This window comes from Hyla sarda, chromosome 6 (genome assembly GCF_029499605.1).
Source record: "Hyla sarda isolate aHylSar1 chromosome 6, aHylSar1.hap1, whole genome shotgun sequence".
Taxonomy (NCBI): Eukaryota; Metazoa; Chordata; class Amphibia; order Anura; family Hylidae; genus Hyla; species Hyla sarda.
This window is the reverse complement of record NC_079194.1, coordinates 279,724,468-279,741,891: the sequence shown is the minus strand read 5'-3', so window position 1 is coordinate 279,741,891 and position 17,424 is coordinate 279,724,468. Positions and strand designations below refer to the sequence as shown.

General features: G+C 43.3%; 1 protein-coding gene across 1 annotated transcript; it reads left to right on the top strand.

Moving 5' to 3' along the window:
• Positions 1-954: 954 nt before the first annotated feature.
• LOC130277774 (uncharacterized) lies at positions 955-5,803 on the top strand. The gene is made up of 2 exons (XM_056528523.1): positions 955-2,440; positions 5,459-5,803. Exons 1-2 carry the CDS (start codon positions 1,000-1,002, stop codon positions 5,464-5,466), a joined length of 1,449 nt encoding a protein of 482 aa, XP_056384498.1. The 5' UTR covers positions 955-999; the 3' UTR covers positions 5,467-5,803.
• The last annotated feature ends 11,621 nt before the right edge of the window (positions 5,804-17,424 follow it).

Below are 17,424 nucleotides of genomic sequence, written 5' to 3'. Positions count from 1 at the left end.
TGGATTTTATTGCAGACAGGAGGCTCATATCAGAATGCATTATCCTTCTTTATTTTGCCCATTAGCAGAAAGAATGACAGTGTTAAACATAAAAAGAAAAAGAAAACACAGGTGTCCAAGCACCTAGTAACCATAGCAACTCCCTCCTCCATCCCACCAATCCAAGCATAGACTGCCCTATATAACCAAGCTGCAGCCCCTCCTCCTCCTCTTTCTTTCTGCTCGTTAGCAGCATCAGTGTCTAACAGATAAGTGCATTAATAATTCTCATTCCTGTCACCCACACTGTAATTTCTCCCTTTACCCTGTACTCCCAGGGTTGGGGAACTTCTGCCCTCTGTGGCCAGCTTCTGAGGGAGCGAGGGTCCCTCTCCCTCTCTCTCTCTATCTTTATCTCTCTCCCTCCCCCCTCTCTTTTTTCTATCTATATACATCTATATATCTATATCCGTTTCCCCTTTTTTCGTCCTCTGGGTCGGTATTTCAGACCCAGGGAACTGTACCGTTGTTCTGTCTCACTTATTTTTCTCCCCTTTGGCGCTCCGCCATTTTTCCTGACTCCGCCCCCCTTCTTCTCCGGCTTTCAGTCTGAGATCTCCTGAGCGCTTCGCGCGCTGCAGGGGGGCGTGTCCGCACGTTCGCTTCGCGAGCGTTTTGGCCTGTTACCTCGCCTACGTGCGGGGCCTTCTGTGTGGTGCCCCGGCGAGTCCCTTGGTTGCACGGCCCGGCCGTTTCGTCGGTCGCCGACTCAGGGATTCCCCGCGGCCCCTCCGTTCATCATTCGGCGCTGGCGCATTAATATCGCCTTACCCAGTTCGCAACTGAGTGGGATTTTTTCGCTGCGCATTATTGCGAACATTTTTCTCTCTCTATTGTATACTCTGGTATAATTATAGGTTATTTATTCACTGCAGTTAATGCTAGTCCCTCTGTCTGTTCTCTCCTTACAGCTGGGACTGCACACTTATATTGTACATCCATACATATTTTAACTACATCATGTCTGATGATCAGCTATCTCCACCTAATGGTGGGCTGACTCATTCATCTCAGGACCATATCCTAGCCCCTTCTGAATTATTGCAACAGATGGTGTCTACATCGGTCCAATCCGCCCTGGCCTCCGCCATGTCATCTGTCAATGACAGCATATCAAAATCTGTTTCCATGGCGTTGTCACGGCAACACCGGGAAGGGCCGGCCTCTTCAGATACCCCCTTGGTCGCCTCCCACATACAATCCCAGGCTTCCAGCCTACTAAGACCCGGCAAGTCGGACCGGAAGAGACGCTATTGCTCCGACTTAGATACCCACCTTACCAATACACCTACTATTGGAGGTGGTTCTAAACTAACTAAGACCTCAGTGCCTCCTGAGGATACCAATGTGAGTGCTCAGAACCCCACAGATGGGGATGACGTGCCCGGTGGAACCTCTCGGTCCTCCAGGCGTAATAAACCCGACTCTTTTGTTGAAGATTCAGATGGCACCTCAGACTCTGGGGATGATGATTTATATGAGTTGGAGGACGAGGATCTGGAAGGGAACGCGAGTCGTTCTCCTCCACATGGCTCCGCTGACACAAGCGCCCCCGGGGCGATCTTGGATTCCATGGGAATTCCATTCTTCAGCCCGGAGAATATCAAACACCCCCGTTCGGGGGAGTGGACGCCCATGTCACAGGTGGCTGATTATGTTTCGGCTTGGCTGCGCAAATCTTTAGATGGTCGCAACCGCAATAAACTGAGGGCGGAGTGTCCACGACCGTCACTGCCCAATAATGTCGCCACGACGCCAGAGTTGGACCCCATTCTGGTGCGCTATCTGGTTAAGACCGGTAAAAACCCTAAAAAGGGTATTGACAAATCTTTCAAAACTGTTCAGGACAAATTGTTGGATGTCCTTGGGCCTATGACTAAGATTTTACAATTGGCCGAACATGCTGTCGCTTCAGGTGAAGTAATTGATGCAGACATTTTACGGGGCTGGGCATTACGAGCAGTTTGCTTGCTCGGCAATGCAAACACTGCGGCGTCTACGGAACGCCGGAGATCCATCCTTATGCGGCTGGATCCCCAACTTACTCACCTGGCTACCGACGAACCTGGTCCGCCAGCGGACGGTTTACTATTCGGGGAGGCCTTTCTTAAAAATATAAATAAGTATGTTGGCCTTTTCTCGGGCCTTGACAAAGCCCAATCCTCTTTAAAAAAGGTGGGCGCTAACAAGGTTTTCCCCAGGGCTGGAAGGGGTAGGGGTCGCCCTTCTGGCCGTGCCACCAACTATAGACCCTATAACAGGGGCCACTACATGCCTGACAGACAATATTACACACCAGTTCCCCAGCCACCACAGCCCTCGACTCCATTCTTTCCGCCTAGAGGACGTCCGTGGAGAGCGAGGGGTGCCAGCCGCGGATACCCAAGATCCAGGGGCACAGGTGAGACTGCCTATTCTGTCATTAACATGGGTTCCTGTGGGGGGCAGGCTGGGGTATTTTTCCCGGACCTGGTCCCGGATCACATCCGACCCGTGGGTCTTGCAAACTGTAGCCGGCTATCAAATAGAATTTCTCTATCCTCCGATACAGACTTGTTGGCCGCCAGCGATACACTTCGCGGACGCCGACAAGGCCCTGATCCGCTCAGAATTGATGGATCTGCAGTTGAAGCACGCCATTCAGGAGGTGTCTTGGGACGCTCCGGGTTATGTGAGCAATATTTTCTTGGTCAAAAAGAAGGACGGAGGTCACCGCCCGGTCATAAACTTGAAACATTTAAACAAGTACGTTTTGTATCGCCACTTCAAGATGGAGGGGATACATCTTCTCAGAGATCTTTTGCTACCAGGAGACTGGTTGGCGAAGATAGATCTGAAAGACGCGTATCTGACCGTGCCGATACACCTTTCTTCCCGTCCATATCTTCAGTTCTGTTGGGAAGGTCGCAAATGGGAATTTGCATGCCTCCCGTTCGGCCTTTCTTCAGCACCATGGTGCTTCACTAAACTGCTGAGACCGGTCATGGCTTTGCTCAGGAGCCGGGGGGGTACGCCTGATCGTCTATCTCGACGATATTCTGATCATGGCGTCCACGTACGCGTTGGCCGTGCAGCATGTCCAATGGACGGCCGCTCTGCTCTCGGAGTTGGGTTTTTTGCTCAACGAAGAGAAGTCGGTACTCACGCCGTCTCGACGGACGGAGTTCCTGGGGTTCGAGGTGGATACCCACTTGGCCACCCTGAGTCTGCCCACGAGGAAACTGACTACGATCCGCAAGGAGATCCGGAAGCTTCTCCGTGCAGAGGTGGTCTCATTGCGGGCGCTCGCTCGGGTGGTCGGTCTGCTGACAGCCTCCATCCAGGCGATCTTCCCTGCCCCCTTACACTACAGGGCGCTGCAGAGACTGAAGATTCGGCACTTGAGGGAGGGTTTGCCCTACTCAACCGAAGTGCCACTATCCGCAGAAGCCAAGGGAGAACTCCTGTGGTGGCTACGTCATGCCCAGGTTTGGAATGGGAAGACAATTTTCAATTCCAAACCGGACTTAGTGATAGAATCAGACGCCAGCCTGCGGGGTTGGGGTGCCCGCTGCGGGGCATCGACGTCCGGAGGCAAGTGGTCACCATCAGAAATGTGTTTGCACATCAATTGCCTGGAACTTCTCGCGGGCACCTTTGCCCTGAGGAGTTTCGCTTTCCACAGGTCGGATTGTTGTATCCTGCTGCGCATGGACAATGTAGCAGCCGTTCAATACATCAACCGCCTGGGAGGCACGAAATCCAAGATCCTCGCAGATCTCGCGACGGTCCTTTGGCAATTCTGCCTTCAGCGGAATATATTGTTGACCGCGGAGTATCTTCCTGGAATTTCCAACGCCATTGCGGACTGGAACTCCAGGTACCTCACGGACTCCAGCGATTGGATGTTGGAACCAACGGTGTTCCAGGCGATCCATGCCCTGTGGGGGCCATTGAGTATCGACTTATTCGCATCTCGTCTCAATCGACAGCTGCCACGATTTTTCAGTTGGCGACCGGATCCGGACGCCATGGCGACGGACGCGTTTCTTCAAGTGTGGCCACAGAGCACTCTGTACGCCTTCCCGCCATTTGCCATGATCCCCAGAGTATTATGGCAGACGGTGTCCCAAAAAGCGACGCTGGTGTTGATCACCCCCTGGTGGCTGACTCAGTCATGGTTTCCCCAGGTCCTGGGGATGGCCATAGATGTGCCGAGGTTGTGTCCGCCTCTACTCACGTTGCTTCGAGACCCCTCAGGGAATCTTCATCCCTTGACATCGGACGATCAACTGCCGCTATTGGCATGGTTGATCTCGGGACACCTTCGCTTGGGGGCCGCATTTCGCAATCGGCTTCTGACCTCATCAATGACGCTTGGGCTCCAGGTACCAGATCGGCTTATCGATCAGCCTGGGGACTTTGGCTTCGTTGGTGCTCACGACGGGATTTGGATCCCGTACGTGCCCCTGTAGCGGAGGTCATTAATTACCTCTCGGAGTCTTTTGAGGCGGGGAAAGCTTATCGCACGATTAACGTTTATCGCTCGGCTATTTCCGCCTCCCATGGGTTGGTGGATGGCTTGCTGGTTGGACAACACCCTATTGTCTGCCGTCTTATGAGGGGGATGCGGTTTAAGAGACCGCCTTCTTCGCGATATCTCACCACGTGGGATGTTAGCAGTGTATTACGCATGTTTGAGACATGGGAAGACAATGACGACTTGTCTCTTAAACTCCTGTCGTTTAAATTGACAATGTTGTTATGCCTGGTCTCCATCAAGCGTGTGTCAGACGTACGGGCCCTGGATATTTCCAGGAAACAATTTGTTCCCGATGGGGTTCGTTTTTCCATTTGTCGTACGACCAAAACCGATCTACGTTCGGTTTTCTTCCCATTTTTTCCGACGCGCCCGAAATTGTGTGTCGTGCGATGTCTTCGATCTTATGAGTTGAAGACAGCTACGCGTCGTCCGACGGGTTCGGCGCAGCTCCTCATCTCCTATTGTCCGCCATATTTACCGGTTTCCTCCCCGACATTGGCTCGGTGGGTGAAATTGACAATGTCCTTAGCGGGTATTGATGTGTCACTGTTCACGGCTCACTCCACTAGGAGTGCGATGTCGACCAAAGTCCTTCAGACGGGTGGCTCGCTTTCGGAACTCTTGAGGGCGGCCGACTGGTCGTCCGAGGATACATTCCGTACGTTCTATTTTAAACCTACTGTACATGTGTCTATGTCTGTATTGTGATGGATTTATGATGCTTCTCTATGTACTGTGCTTTGAACATGCATTCTGATATGAGCCTCCTGTCTGCAATAAAATTGAGGATTTTCCTAGTAGAGTGACGGAAAATATTGATTTTATTAAGACAGGAGGCGAATATCATCCCACCCGTTTCCCCTACCCGTTATTATTTATAACCTTTGTTGTTTTCAGGATATTGAAGAATGGTTCTGCCTTGCCACGGTTCTTTGTTGGGGTCAGCTGCGTGACCTATCCGGTTGATCGTTCCTATTTGAAGATTGACGTTCTGCGTTATTGGTTCAAGATCCTCCGTGTGGACGCCGCCGCGCGAGTTCTGCAGTTTCGATGCTGGACTTCGTCACGGCATAAAGAAAGAGGAGGAGGAGGGGCTGCAGCTTGGTTATATAGGGCAGTCTATGCTTGGATTGGTGGGATGGAGGAGGGAGTTGCTATGGTTACTAGGTGCTTGGACACCTGTGTTTTCTTTTTCTTTTTATGTTTAACACTGTCATTCTTTCTGCTAATGGGCAAAATAAAGAAGGATAATGCATTCTGATATTCGCCTCCTGTCTTAATAAAATCAATATTTTCCGTCACTCTACTAGGAAAATCCTCAATTATAAAAAGGTAGCAGCATAAGAGAAAATTACACATTTTGAACCCAAAAACCCATTTGAGTTTTCAAGTTCAAAATGCAGGCCTACCTCCGCCCCTTCAGCCTGCCTGTCCATCTCCAAAAATAGCCTTTTTAACAATTATATGCTCCTATTTTGCTTTGAAATAACAGCAAACAGTAAAGTTGCCATATGCTGCCATCCTTTCATCCATTCGTCCTTCTACACCTATGTTCATAAACCATCCTACACTCATACTATTCTCATGTTGCCAAGTTATCGGACTACCTGGCCCAAAAATTATGGATTATAAAAGGGTAGCAGCATAAGAGAAAATTACACATTTTGAACCCAAAAACCCATTTGAGTTTTCAAGTTCAAAATGCAGGCCTACCTCCGCCCCTTCAGCCTGCCTGTCCATCTCCAAAAATAGCCTTTTTAACAATTATATGCTAATATTTTGCTTTGAAAAAACAGCAAACAGTAAAGTAGCCATATGCTGCCATCCTTTCATCCATTCATCCTTCTACATCTATGTTCATAAACCATCCTACACTCATACTGTTCTCACGTCGCCAAGTTATCGGTCTAACTGGCCCAAAAATTATGGATTATAAAAGGGTAGCAGCATAAGAGAAAAATTACCCATTTCGAACCCGAAAACCCATTTGAGTTTTCAAGTTGAAAATGCAGGCCTACCTCCGCCCCTTCAGCCTGCCTGTCCATCTCCAAAAATAGCCTTTTTAACAATTATATGCTCCTATTTTGCTTTGAAAAAACAGCAAACAGTAAAGTTGCCAAATGCTGCCATCCTTTCATCCATTCGTACTTCTACACCTATGTCCATAAACCATCCTAAACTCATAATATTCTCATGTTGCCAAGTTATCGGACTACCTGGCGCAAAAATGATGGGCTATAAAAAGGTAGCAGCATAAGAGAAAATTACACATTTTGAACCCAAAAACCCATTTGAGTTTTCAAGTTCAAAATGCAGGCCTACCTCCGCCCCTTCAGCCTGCCTGTCCATCTCCAAAAATAGCCTTTTAACAATTATATGCTCCTATTTTGCTTTGAAAAAACAGCAAACAGTAAAGTTGCCATATGCTGCCATCCTTTCATCCATTCGTCCTTCTACACCTATGTTCATAAACCATCCTACACTCATACTATTCTCATGTTGCCAAGTTATCGGACTACCTGGCTCAAAAATTATGGATTATAAAAGGGTAGCAGCATAAGAGAAAATTACACATTTTGAACCCAAAAACCCATTTGAGTTTTCAAGTTCAAAATGCAGGCCTACCTCCGCCCCTTCAGCCTGCCTGTCCATCTCCAAAAATAGCCTTTTTTAACAATTATATGCTCCTATTTTGCTTTGAAAAAACAGCAAACAGTAAAGTTGCCATATGCTGCCATTCTTTCATCCATTCGTCCTTCTACACCCATGTTCACAAACCATTCTACACTCATACTGTTCTCACGTCGCCAAGTTATCGGTCTAACTGGCCCAAAAATTCTGGATTATAAAAGGGTAGCAGCATAAGAGAAAAATTACCCATTTTGAACCCAAAAACCCATTTGAGTTTTCAAGTTCAAAATGCAGGCCTACCTCCGCCCCTTCAGCCTGCCTGTCCATCTCCAAAAATAGCCTTTTTAACAATTATATGCTCCTATTTTGCTTTGAAAAAACAGCAAACAGTAAAGTTGCCAAATGCTGCCATCCTTTCATCCATTTGTCCTTCTACACCTATGTCCATAAACCATCCTACACTCATAATATTCTCATGTTGCCAAGTTATCAGACTACCTGGCGCAAAAATGATGGGCTATAAAAGGGTAGCAGCATAAAAGAAAATTACACATTTTGAACCCCAAAAACCCATTTGAGTTTTCAAGTTCAAAATGCAGGCCTACCTCCGCCCCTTCAGCCTGCCTGTCCATCTCCAAAAATAGCCTTTTTAACAATTATATGCTCCTATTAACTTTGAAAAAACAGCAAACAGTAAAGTTGCCAAATGCTGCCATCCTTTCATCCATTCGTCCTTCTACACCTATGTCCATAAACCATCCTACACTCATAATATTCTCATGTTGCCAAGTTATCAGACTACCTGGCGCAAAAATGATGGGCTATAAAAGGGTAGAAGCATAAGAGAAAAATTACCCAATTTTAACCCGAAAACCCATTTGAGTTTTCAAGTTCAAAATGCAGGCCTACCTCCGCCACTTCAGCCTGCCTGTCCATCTCCAAAAATAGCCTTTTTAACAATAATATACTCCTATTTTGCTTTGAAAAACAGCAAACAGTAAAGTTACCATATGCTGCCATCCTTTCATCCTTCTACACCCATGTTCATAAACCATCCTACACTCATACTGTTCTCACTTCGCCAAGTTATCGGACTACCTGGCCCAAAAATTATGGATTATAAAAGGGTAGCAGCATAAGAGAAAATTACACATTTTGAACCCAAAAACCCATTTGAGTTTTCAAGTTCAAAATGCAGGCCTACCTCCGCCCCTTCAGCCTGCCTGTCCATCTCCAAAAATAGCCTTTTTAACAATTATATGCTCCTATTTTGCTTTGAAATAACAGCAAACAGTAAAGTTGCCATATGCTGCCATCCTTTCATCCATTCGTCCTTCTACACCTAAGTTCATAAACCATCCTACACTCATACTATTCTCATGTTGCCAAGTTATCGGACTACCTGGCCCAAAAATTATGGATTATAAAAGGGTAGCAGCATAAGAGAAAATTACACATTTTGAACCCAAAAACCCATTTGAGTTTTCAAGTTCAAAATGCAGGCCTACCTCCGCCCCTTCAGCCTGCCTGTCCATCTCCAAAAATAGCCTTTTTAACAATTATATGCTAATATTTTGCTTTGAAAAAACAGCAAACAGTAAAGTAGCCATATGCTGCCATCCTTTCATCCATTCATCCTTCTACATCTATGTTCATAAACCATCCTACACTCATACTGTTCTTACGTCGCCAAGTTATCGGTCTAACTGGCCCAAAAATTATGGATTATAAAAGGGTAGCAGCATAAGAGAAAAATTACCCATTTTGAACCCGAAAACCCATTTGAGTTTTCAAGTTGAAAATGCAGGCCTACCTCCGCCCCTTCAGCCTGCCTGTCCATCTCCAAAAATAGCCTTTTTAACAATTATATGCTCCTATTTTGCTTTGAAAAAACAGCAAACAGTAAAGTTGCCAAATGCTGCCATCCTTTCATCCATTCGTACTTCTACACCTATGTCCATAAACCATCCTAAACTCATAATATTCTCATGTTGCCAAGTTATCGGACTACCTGGCGCAAAAATGATGGGCTATAAAAGGGTAGCAGCATAAGAGAAAATTACACATTTTGAACCCAAAAACCCATTTGAGTTTTCAAGTTCAAAATGCAGGCCTACCTCCGCCCCTTCAGCCTGCCTGTCCATCTCCAAAAATAGCCTTTTAACAATGATATGCTCCTATTTTGCTTTTAAAAAACAGCAAACAGTAAAGTTGCCATATGCTGCCAACCTTTCATCCCGCGTCCTTCTACACCTATGTCCATAAACCATCCTAAACTCATACTATTCTCATGTTGCCAAGTTATAGAACTACCTGGCCCAAAAATTATGGATTATAAAAGGGTGGCAGCATAAGAGAAAATTACACATTTTGAACCCAAAAACCCATTTGAGTTTTCAAGTTCAAAATGCAGGCCTACCTCCGCCCCTTCAGCCTGCCTGTCCATCTCCAAAAATAGCCTTTTTAACAATTATATGCTAATATTTTGCTTTGAAAAAACAGCAAACAGTAAAGTAGCCATATGCTGCCATCCTTTCATCCATTCATCCTTCTACATCTATGTTCATAAACCATCCTACACTCATACTGTTCTCACGTCGCCAAGTTATCGGTCTAACTGGCCCAAAAATTATGGATTATAAAAGGGTAGCAGCATAAGAGAAAAATTACCCATTTTGAACCCGAAAACCCATTTGAGTTTTCAAGTTGAAAATGCAGGCCTACCTCCGCCCCTTCAGCCTGCCTGTCCATCTCCAAAAATAGCCTTTTTAACAATTATATGCTCCTATTTTGCTTTGAAAAAACAGCAAACAGTAAAGTTGCCAAATGCTGCCATCCTTTCATCCATTCGTACTTCTACACCTATGTCCATAAACCATCCTAAACTCATAATATTCTCATGTTGCCAAGTTATCGGACTACCTGGCGCAAAAATGATGGGCTATAAAAAGGTAGCAGCATAAGAGAAAATTACACATTTTGAACCCAAAAACCCATTTGAGTTTTCAAGTTCAAAATGCAGGCCTACCTCCGCCCCTTCAGCCTGCCTGTCCATCTCCAAAAATAGCCTTTTAACAATTATATGCTCCTATTTTGCTTTGAAAAAACAGCAAACAGTAAAGTTGCCATATGCTGCCATCCTTTCATCCATTCGTCCTTCTACACCTATGTTCATAAACCATCCTACACTCATACTATTCTCATGTTGCCAAGTTATCGGACTACCTGGCTCAAAAATTATGGATTATAAAAGGGTAGCAGCATAAGAGAAAATTACACATTTTGAACCCAAAAACCCATTTGAGTTTTCAAGTTCAAAATGCAGGCCTACCTCCGCCCCTTCAGCCTGCCTGTCCATCTCCAAAAATAGCCTTTTTAACAATTATATGCTCCTATTTTGCTTTGAAAAAACAGCAAACAGTAAAGTTGCCATATGCTGCCATTCTTTCATCCATTCATCCTTCTACACTTATGTTCATAAACCATCCTAAACTCATAATATTCTCACTTCGCCAAGTTATCGGTCTAACTGGCCCAAAAATTATGGATTATAAAAGGGTAGCAGCATAAGAGAAAATTACACATTTTGAACCCAAAAACCCATTTGAGTTTTCATGTTCAAAATTCAGGCCTACCTCCGCCCCTTCAGCCTGCCTGTCCATCTCCAAAAATAGCCTTTTTAACAATTATATGCTCCTATTTTGCTTTGAAAAAACAGAAAACAGTAAAGTTGCCAAATGCTGCCATCCTTTCATCCATTCGTACTTCTACACCTATGTCCATAAACCATCCTAAACTCATAATATTCTCATGTTGCCAAGTTATCGGACTACCTGGCGCAAAAATGATGGGCTATAAAAGGGTAGCAGCATAAGAGAAAATTACACATTTTGAACCCAAAAACCCATTTGAGTTTTCAAGTTCAAAATGCAGGCCTACCTCCGCCCCTTCAGCCTGCCTGTCCATCTCCAAAAATAGCCTTTTAACAATGATATGCTCCTATTTTGCTTTTAAAAAACAGCAAACAGTAAAGTTGCCATATGCTGCCAACCTTTCATCCCGCGTCCTTCTACACCTATGTCCATAAACCATCCTAAACTCATACTATTCTCATGTTGCCAAGTTATAGAACTACCTGGCCTAAAAATTATGGATTATAAAAGGGTAGCAGCATAAGAGAAAATTACACATTTTGAACCAAAAAACTCATTTAAGTTTTAAAGTTCAAAATGTAGGCCTACCTCCGCCCCTTCAGCCTGCCTGTCCATCTCCAAAAATAGCCTTTTTAACAATTATATGCTAATATTTTGCTTTGAAAAAACAGCAAACAGTAAAGTTGCCTTATGCTGCTATCCTTTCATCCATTCATCCTTCTACACCTATGTTCATAAACCATCCTACACTTATACTGTTCTCACGTCGCCAAGTTATCGGTCTAACTGGCCCAAAAATTGTGGATTATAAAAGGGTAGCAGCATAAGAGAAAAATTACCCATTTTGAACCCAAAAACCCATTTGAGTTTTCAAGTTGAAAATGCAGGCCTACCTCCGCCCCTTCAGCCTGCCTGTCCATCTCCAAAGATAGCCTTTTTAACAATAATATACTCCTATTTTGCTTTGAAAAACAGCAAACAGTAAAGTTACCATATGCTGCCATCCTTTCATCCTTCTACACCCTTGTTCATAAACCATCCTACACTCATACTGTTCTCACTTCGCCAAGTTATCGGACTACCTGGCCCAAAAATTATGGATTATAAAAGGGTAGCAGCATAAGAGAAAATTACACATTTTGAACCCAAAAACCCATTTGAGTTTTCAAGTTCAAAATGCAGGCCTACCTCCGCCCCTTCAGCCTGCCTGTCCATCTCCAAAAATAGCCTTTTTAACAATTATATGCTCCTATTTTGCTTTGAAAAAACAGCAAACAGTAAAGTTGCCATATGCTGCCATCCTTTCATCCATTCGTCCTTCTACACCTATGTTCATAAACCATCCTACACTCATACTATTCTCATGTTGCCAAGTTATCGGACTACCTGGCCCAAAAATTATGGATTATAAAAGGGTAGCAGCATAAGAGCAAATTACACATTTTGAACCCAAAAACCCATTTGAATTTTCGAGTTCAAAATGCAGGCCTACCTCCGCCCCTTCAGCCTGCCTGTCCATCTCCAAAAATAGCCTTTTTAACAATTATATGCTCCTATTTTGCTTTGAAAAAACAGCAAACAGTAAAGTTGCCATATGCTGCCATCCTTTCATCCATTCATCCTTCTACACTTATGTTCATAAACCATCCTAAACTCATAATATTCTCACTTCGCCAAGTTATCGGTCTAACTGGCCCAAAAATTATGGATTATAAAAGGGTAGCAGCATAAGAGAAAAATTACCCATTTTGAACCCAAAAACCCATTTGAGTTTTCAAGTTCAAAATGCAGGCCTACCTCCTCCCCTTCAGCCTGCCTGTCCATCTCCAAAAATAGCCTTTTTAACAATTATATGCTCCTATTTTGCTTTGAAAAAACAGCAAACAGTAAAGTTGCCAAATGCTGCCATCCTTTCATCCATTCGTCCTTCTACACCTATGTTCATAAACCATCCTACACTCATAATATTCTCATGTTGCCAAGTTATCAGACTACCTGGCGCAAAAATGATGGGCTATAAAAGGGTAGCAGCATAAGAGAAAATTACACATTTTGTACCCAAAAACCCATTTGAGTTTTCAAAATCAAAATGCAGGCCTACCTCCGCCCCTTCAGCCTGCCTGTCCATCTCCAAAAATAGCCTTTTTTAACAATTATATGCTCCTATTTTGCTTTGAAAAAACAGCAAATGGTAAAGTTGCCATATGCTGCCATTCTTTCATCCATTCGTCCTTCTACACCCATGTTCATAAACCATTCTACACTCATACTGTTCTCACGTCGCCAAGTTATCGGTCTAACTGGCCCAAAAATTCTGGATTATAAAAGGGTAGCAGCATAAGAGAAAAATTACCCATTTTGAACCCAAAAACCCATTTGAGTTTTCAAGTTCAAAATGCAGGCCTACCTCCGCCCCTTCAGCCTGCCTGTCCATCTCCAAAAATAGCCTTTTTAACAATTATATGCTCCTATTTTGCTTTGAAAAAACAGCAAACAGTAAAGTTGCCATATGCTGCCATCCTTTCATCCATTTGTCCTTCTACACCTATGTCCATAAACCATCCTAAACTCATACTATTCTCATGTTGCCAAGTGATCGGACTACCTGGCCCAAAAATTATGGATTATAAAAGGGTAGCAGCATAAGAGAAAATTACACATTTTGAACCCAAAAACCCATTTGAGTTTTCAAGTTCAAAATGCAGGCCTACCTCCGCCCCTTCAGTCTGCCTGTCCATCTCCAAAAATAGCCATTTTAACAATTATATGCTCCTATTTTGCTTTGAAAAAACAGCAAACAGTAAAGTTGCCATATGCTGCCATCCTTTCATCCATTCATACTTCTACACCTATGTTCATAAACCATCCTACACTTATACTGTAGGCCAGCTACTTCAAAATGCAGGCCTACCTCCGCCCCTTCAGCCTGCCTGTCCATCTCCAAAAACAGCCTTTTTAACAATAATATACTCCTATTTTGCTTTGAAAAAACAGCAAACAGTAAAGCTACCATATGCTGCCATCCTTTCATCCATTCGTCCTTCTACACCCATGTTCATAAACCATCCTACACTTATACTGTCCTCACTTCGCCAAGTTATCGGTCTAACTGGCCCAAAAATTATGGATTATAAAAGGGTAGCAGCATAAGAGAAAATTACACATTTTGAACCCAAAAACCCATTTGAGTTTTCAAGTTCAAAATACAGGCCTACCTCCGCCCCTTCAGCCTGCCTGTCCATCTCCAAAAATAGCCTTTTTAACAATTATATGCTAATATTTTGCTTTGAAAAAACAGCAAACAGTACAGTTGCCAAATGCTGCCATCCTTTCATCCATTCGTCCTTCTACACCTATGTTCATAAACCATCCTACACTCATAATATTCTCATGTTGCTAAGTTATCAGACTACCTGGCGCAAAAATGATGGGCTACAAAAGGGTAGCAGCAGAAGAGAAAATTACACATTTTGAACCCAAAAACCCATTTGAGTTTTCATGTTCAAAATTCAGGCCTACCTCCGCCCCTTCAGCCTGCCTGTCCATCTCCAAAAATAGCCTTTTTAACAATTATATGCTCTTATTTTGCTTTGAAAAAACAGCAAACAGTAAAGTTGCCATATGCTGCTATCCTTTCATCCATTCATCCTTCTTTACCTATGTTCATAAACCATCCTACACTTATACTGTTCTCACGTCGCCAAGTTATCGGTCTAACTGGCCCAAAAATTATGGATTATAAAAGGGTAGCAGCATAAGAGAAAAATTACTCATTTTGAACCCAAAAACCCATTTGAGTTTTCAAGTTCAAAATGCAGGCCTACCTCCGCCCCTTCAGCCTGCCTGTCCATCTCCAAAAATAGCCTTTTTAACAATTATATGCTCCTATTTTGCTTTGAAAAACAGCAAACAGTAAAGTTGCCAAATGCTGCCATTCTTTCATCCATTCGTCCTTCTACACCTATGTCCATAAACGATCCTACACTCATAATATTCTCATGTTGCCAAGTTATCAGACTACCTGGCGCAAAAATGATAGCTATGAAAGGGTAGCAGCATAAAAGAAAATTACACATTTTGAACCCAAAAACCCATTTGAGTTTTCAAGTTCAAAATGCAGGCCTACCTCCGCCCCTTCAGCCTGCCTGTCCATCTCCAAAAATAGCCTTTTTAACAATAATATACTCCTATTTAGCTTTGAAAAACAGCAAACAGTAAAGTTACCATATGCTGCCATCCTTTCATCCTTTCATCCTTCTACACCCATGTTCATAAACCATCCTTCACTCATACTGTTCTCACGTCGCCAAGTTATCGGTCTAACTGGCCCAAAAATTCTGGATTATAAAAGGGTAGCAGCATAAGAGAAAAATTACCCATTTTGAACCCAAAAACCCATTTGAGTTTTCAAGTTCAAAATGCAGGCCTACCTCCGCCCCTTCAGCCTGCCTGTCCATCTCCAAAAATAGCCTTTTTAACAATTATATGCTCCTATTTTGCTTTGAAAAAACAGCAAACAGTAAAGTTGCCAAATGCTGCCATCCTTTCATCCATTTGTCCTTCTACACCTATGTCCATAAACCATCCTAAACTCATACTATTCTCATGTTGCCAAGTGATCGGACTACCTGGCCCAAAAATTATGGATTATAAAAGGGTAGCAGCATAAGAGAAAATTACCCATTTTGAACCCAAAAACCCATTTGAGTTTTCAAGTTCAAAATGCAGGCCTACCTCCGCCCCTTCAGCCTGCCTGTCCATCTCCAAAAATAGCCTTTTTAACAATTATATGCTCCTATTTTGCTTTGAAAAAACAGCAAACAGTAAAGTTGCCATATGCTGCCATCCTTTCATCCCGCGTCCTTCTACACCTATGTCCATAAACCATCCGAAACTCATACTATTCTCATGTTGCCAAGTTATCGGACTACCTGGCCCAAAAATTATGGATTATAAAAGGGTAGCAGCATAAGAGAAAATTACACATTTTGAACCCAAAAACCCATTTGAGTTTTCAAGTTCAAAATGCAGGCCTACCTCCGCCCCTTCAGCCTGCCTGTCCATCTCCAAAAATAGCCTTTTTAACAATTATATGCTCCTATTTTGCTTTGAAAAACAGCAAACAGTAAAGTTGCCATATGCTGCCATCCTTTCATCCATTCATCCTTCTACACCTATGTCCATAAACCATCCTACACTTATACTGTTCTCACGTCGCCAAGTTATCGGTCTAACTGGCCCAAAAATTATGGATTATAAAAGGGTAGCAGCATAAGAGAAAATCACACATTTTAAACCCAAAAACCCATTTGAGTTTTCATGTTCAAAATGCAGGCCTACCTCCGCCCCTTCAGCCTGCCTGTCCATCTCCAAAAATAGCCTTTTTACAATTATATGCTCTAATTTTGCTTTGAAAAAACAGCAAACAGTAAAGTTGCCATATGCTGCCATCCTTTCATCCATTTGTCCTTCTACACCTATGTTCATAAACCATCCTACACTCATACTATTCTCATGTTGCCAAGTTATAGAACTACCTGGCCCAAAAATTATGGATTATAAAAGGGTGGCAGCATAAGAGAAAATTACACATTTTGAACCAAAAAACTAATTTGAGTTTTCAAGTTCAAAATACAGGCCTACCTCCGCCCCTTCAGCCTGCCTGTCCATCTCCAAAAATAGCCTTTTTAACAATTATATGCTAATATTTTGCTTTGAAAAAACAGCAAACAGTAAAGTTGCCATATGCTGCCATCCTTTCATCCATTCATCCTTCTACACCTATGTTCATAAACCATCCTACATTCATACTGTTCTCACGTCGCCAAGTAATCGGTCTAACTGGCCCAAAAATTATGGATTATAAAAGGGTAGCAGCATAAGAGAAAAATTACCCATTTTGAACCCGAAAACCCATTTGAGTTTTCAAGTTCAAAATGCAGGCCTACCCCAGCCCCTTAAGCCTGCCTGTCCATCTCCAAAAATAGCCTTTTTAACAATAATATACTCCTATTTTGCTTTGAAAAACAGCAAACAGTAAAGTTACCATATGCTGCCATCCTTTCATCCCGCGTCCTTCTACACCTATGTCCATAAACCATCCTACACTCATACTGTTCTCACTTCGCCAAGTGATCGGACTACCTGACCCAAAAATTATGGATTATAAAAGCGTAGCAGCATAAGAGAAAATTACACATTTTGAACCCAAAAACCCATTTGAGTTTTCAAGTTCAAAATGCAGGCCTACCTCCGCCCCTTCAGCCTGCCTGTCCATCTCCAAAAATAGCCTTTTTAACAATTATATGCTCCTATTTTGCTTTGAAAAAACAGCAAACAGTAAAGTTGCCATATGCTGCCATCCTTTCATCCATTCATCCTTCTACACTTCTGTTCATAAACCATCCTAAACTCATAATATTCTCACTTCGCCAAGTTATCGGTCTAACTGGCCCAAAAATTATGGATTATAAAAGGGTAGCAGCATAAGAGAAAATTACACATTTTGAACCCAAAAACCCATTTGAGTTTTCATGTTCAAAATGCAGGCCTACCTCCGCCCCTTCAGCCTGCCTGTCC

Coding starts and splice junctions, on each gene's coding strand:
- LOC130277774 (XM_056528523.1), top strand. CDS start 1,000: ATGTCTGATGATCAGCTATCTCCACCTAATGGTGGGCTGACTCATTCA.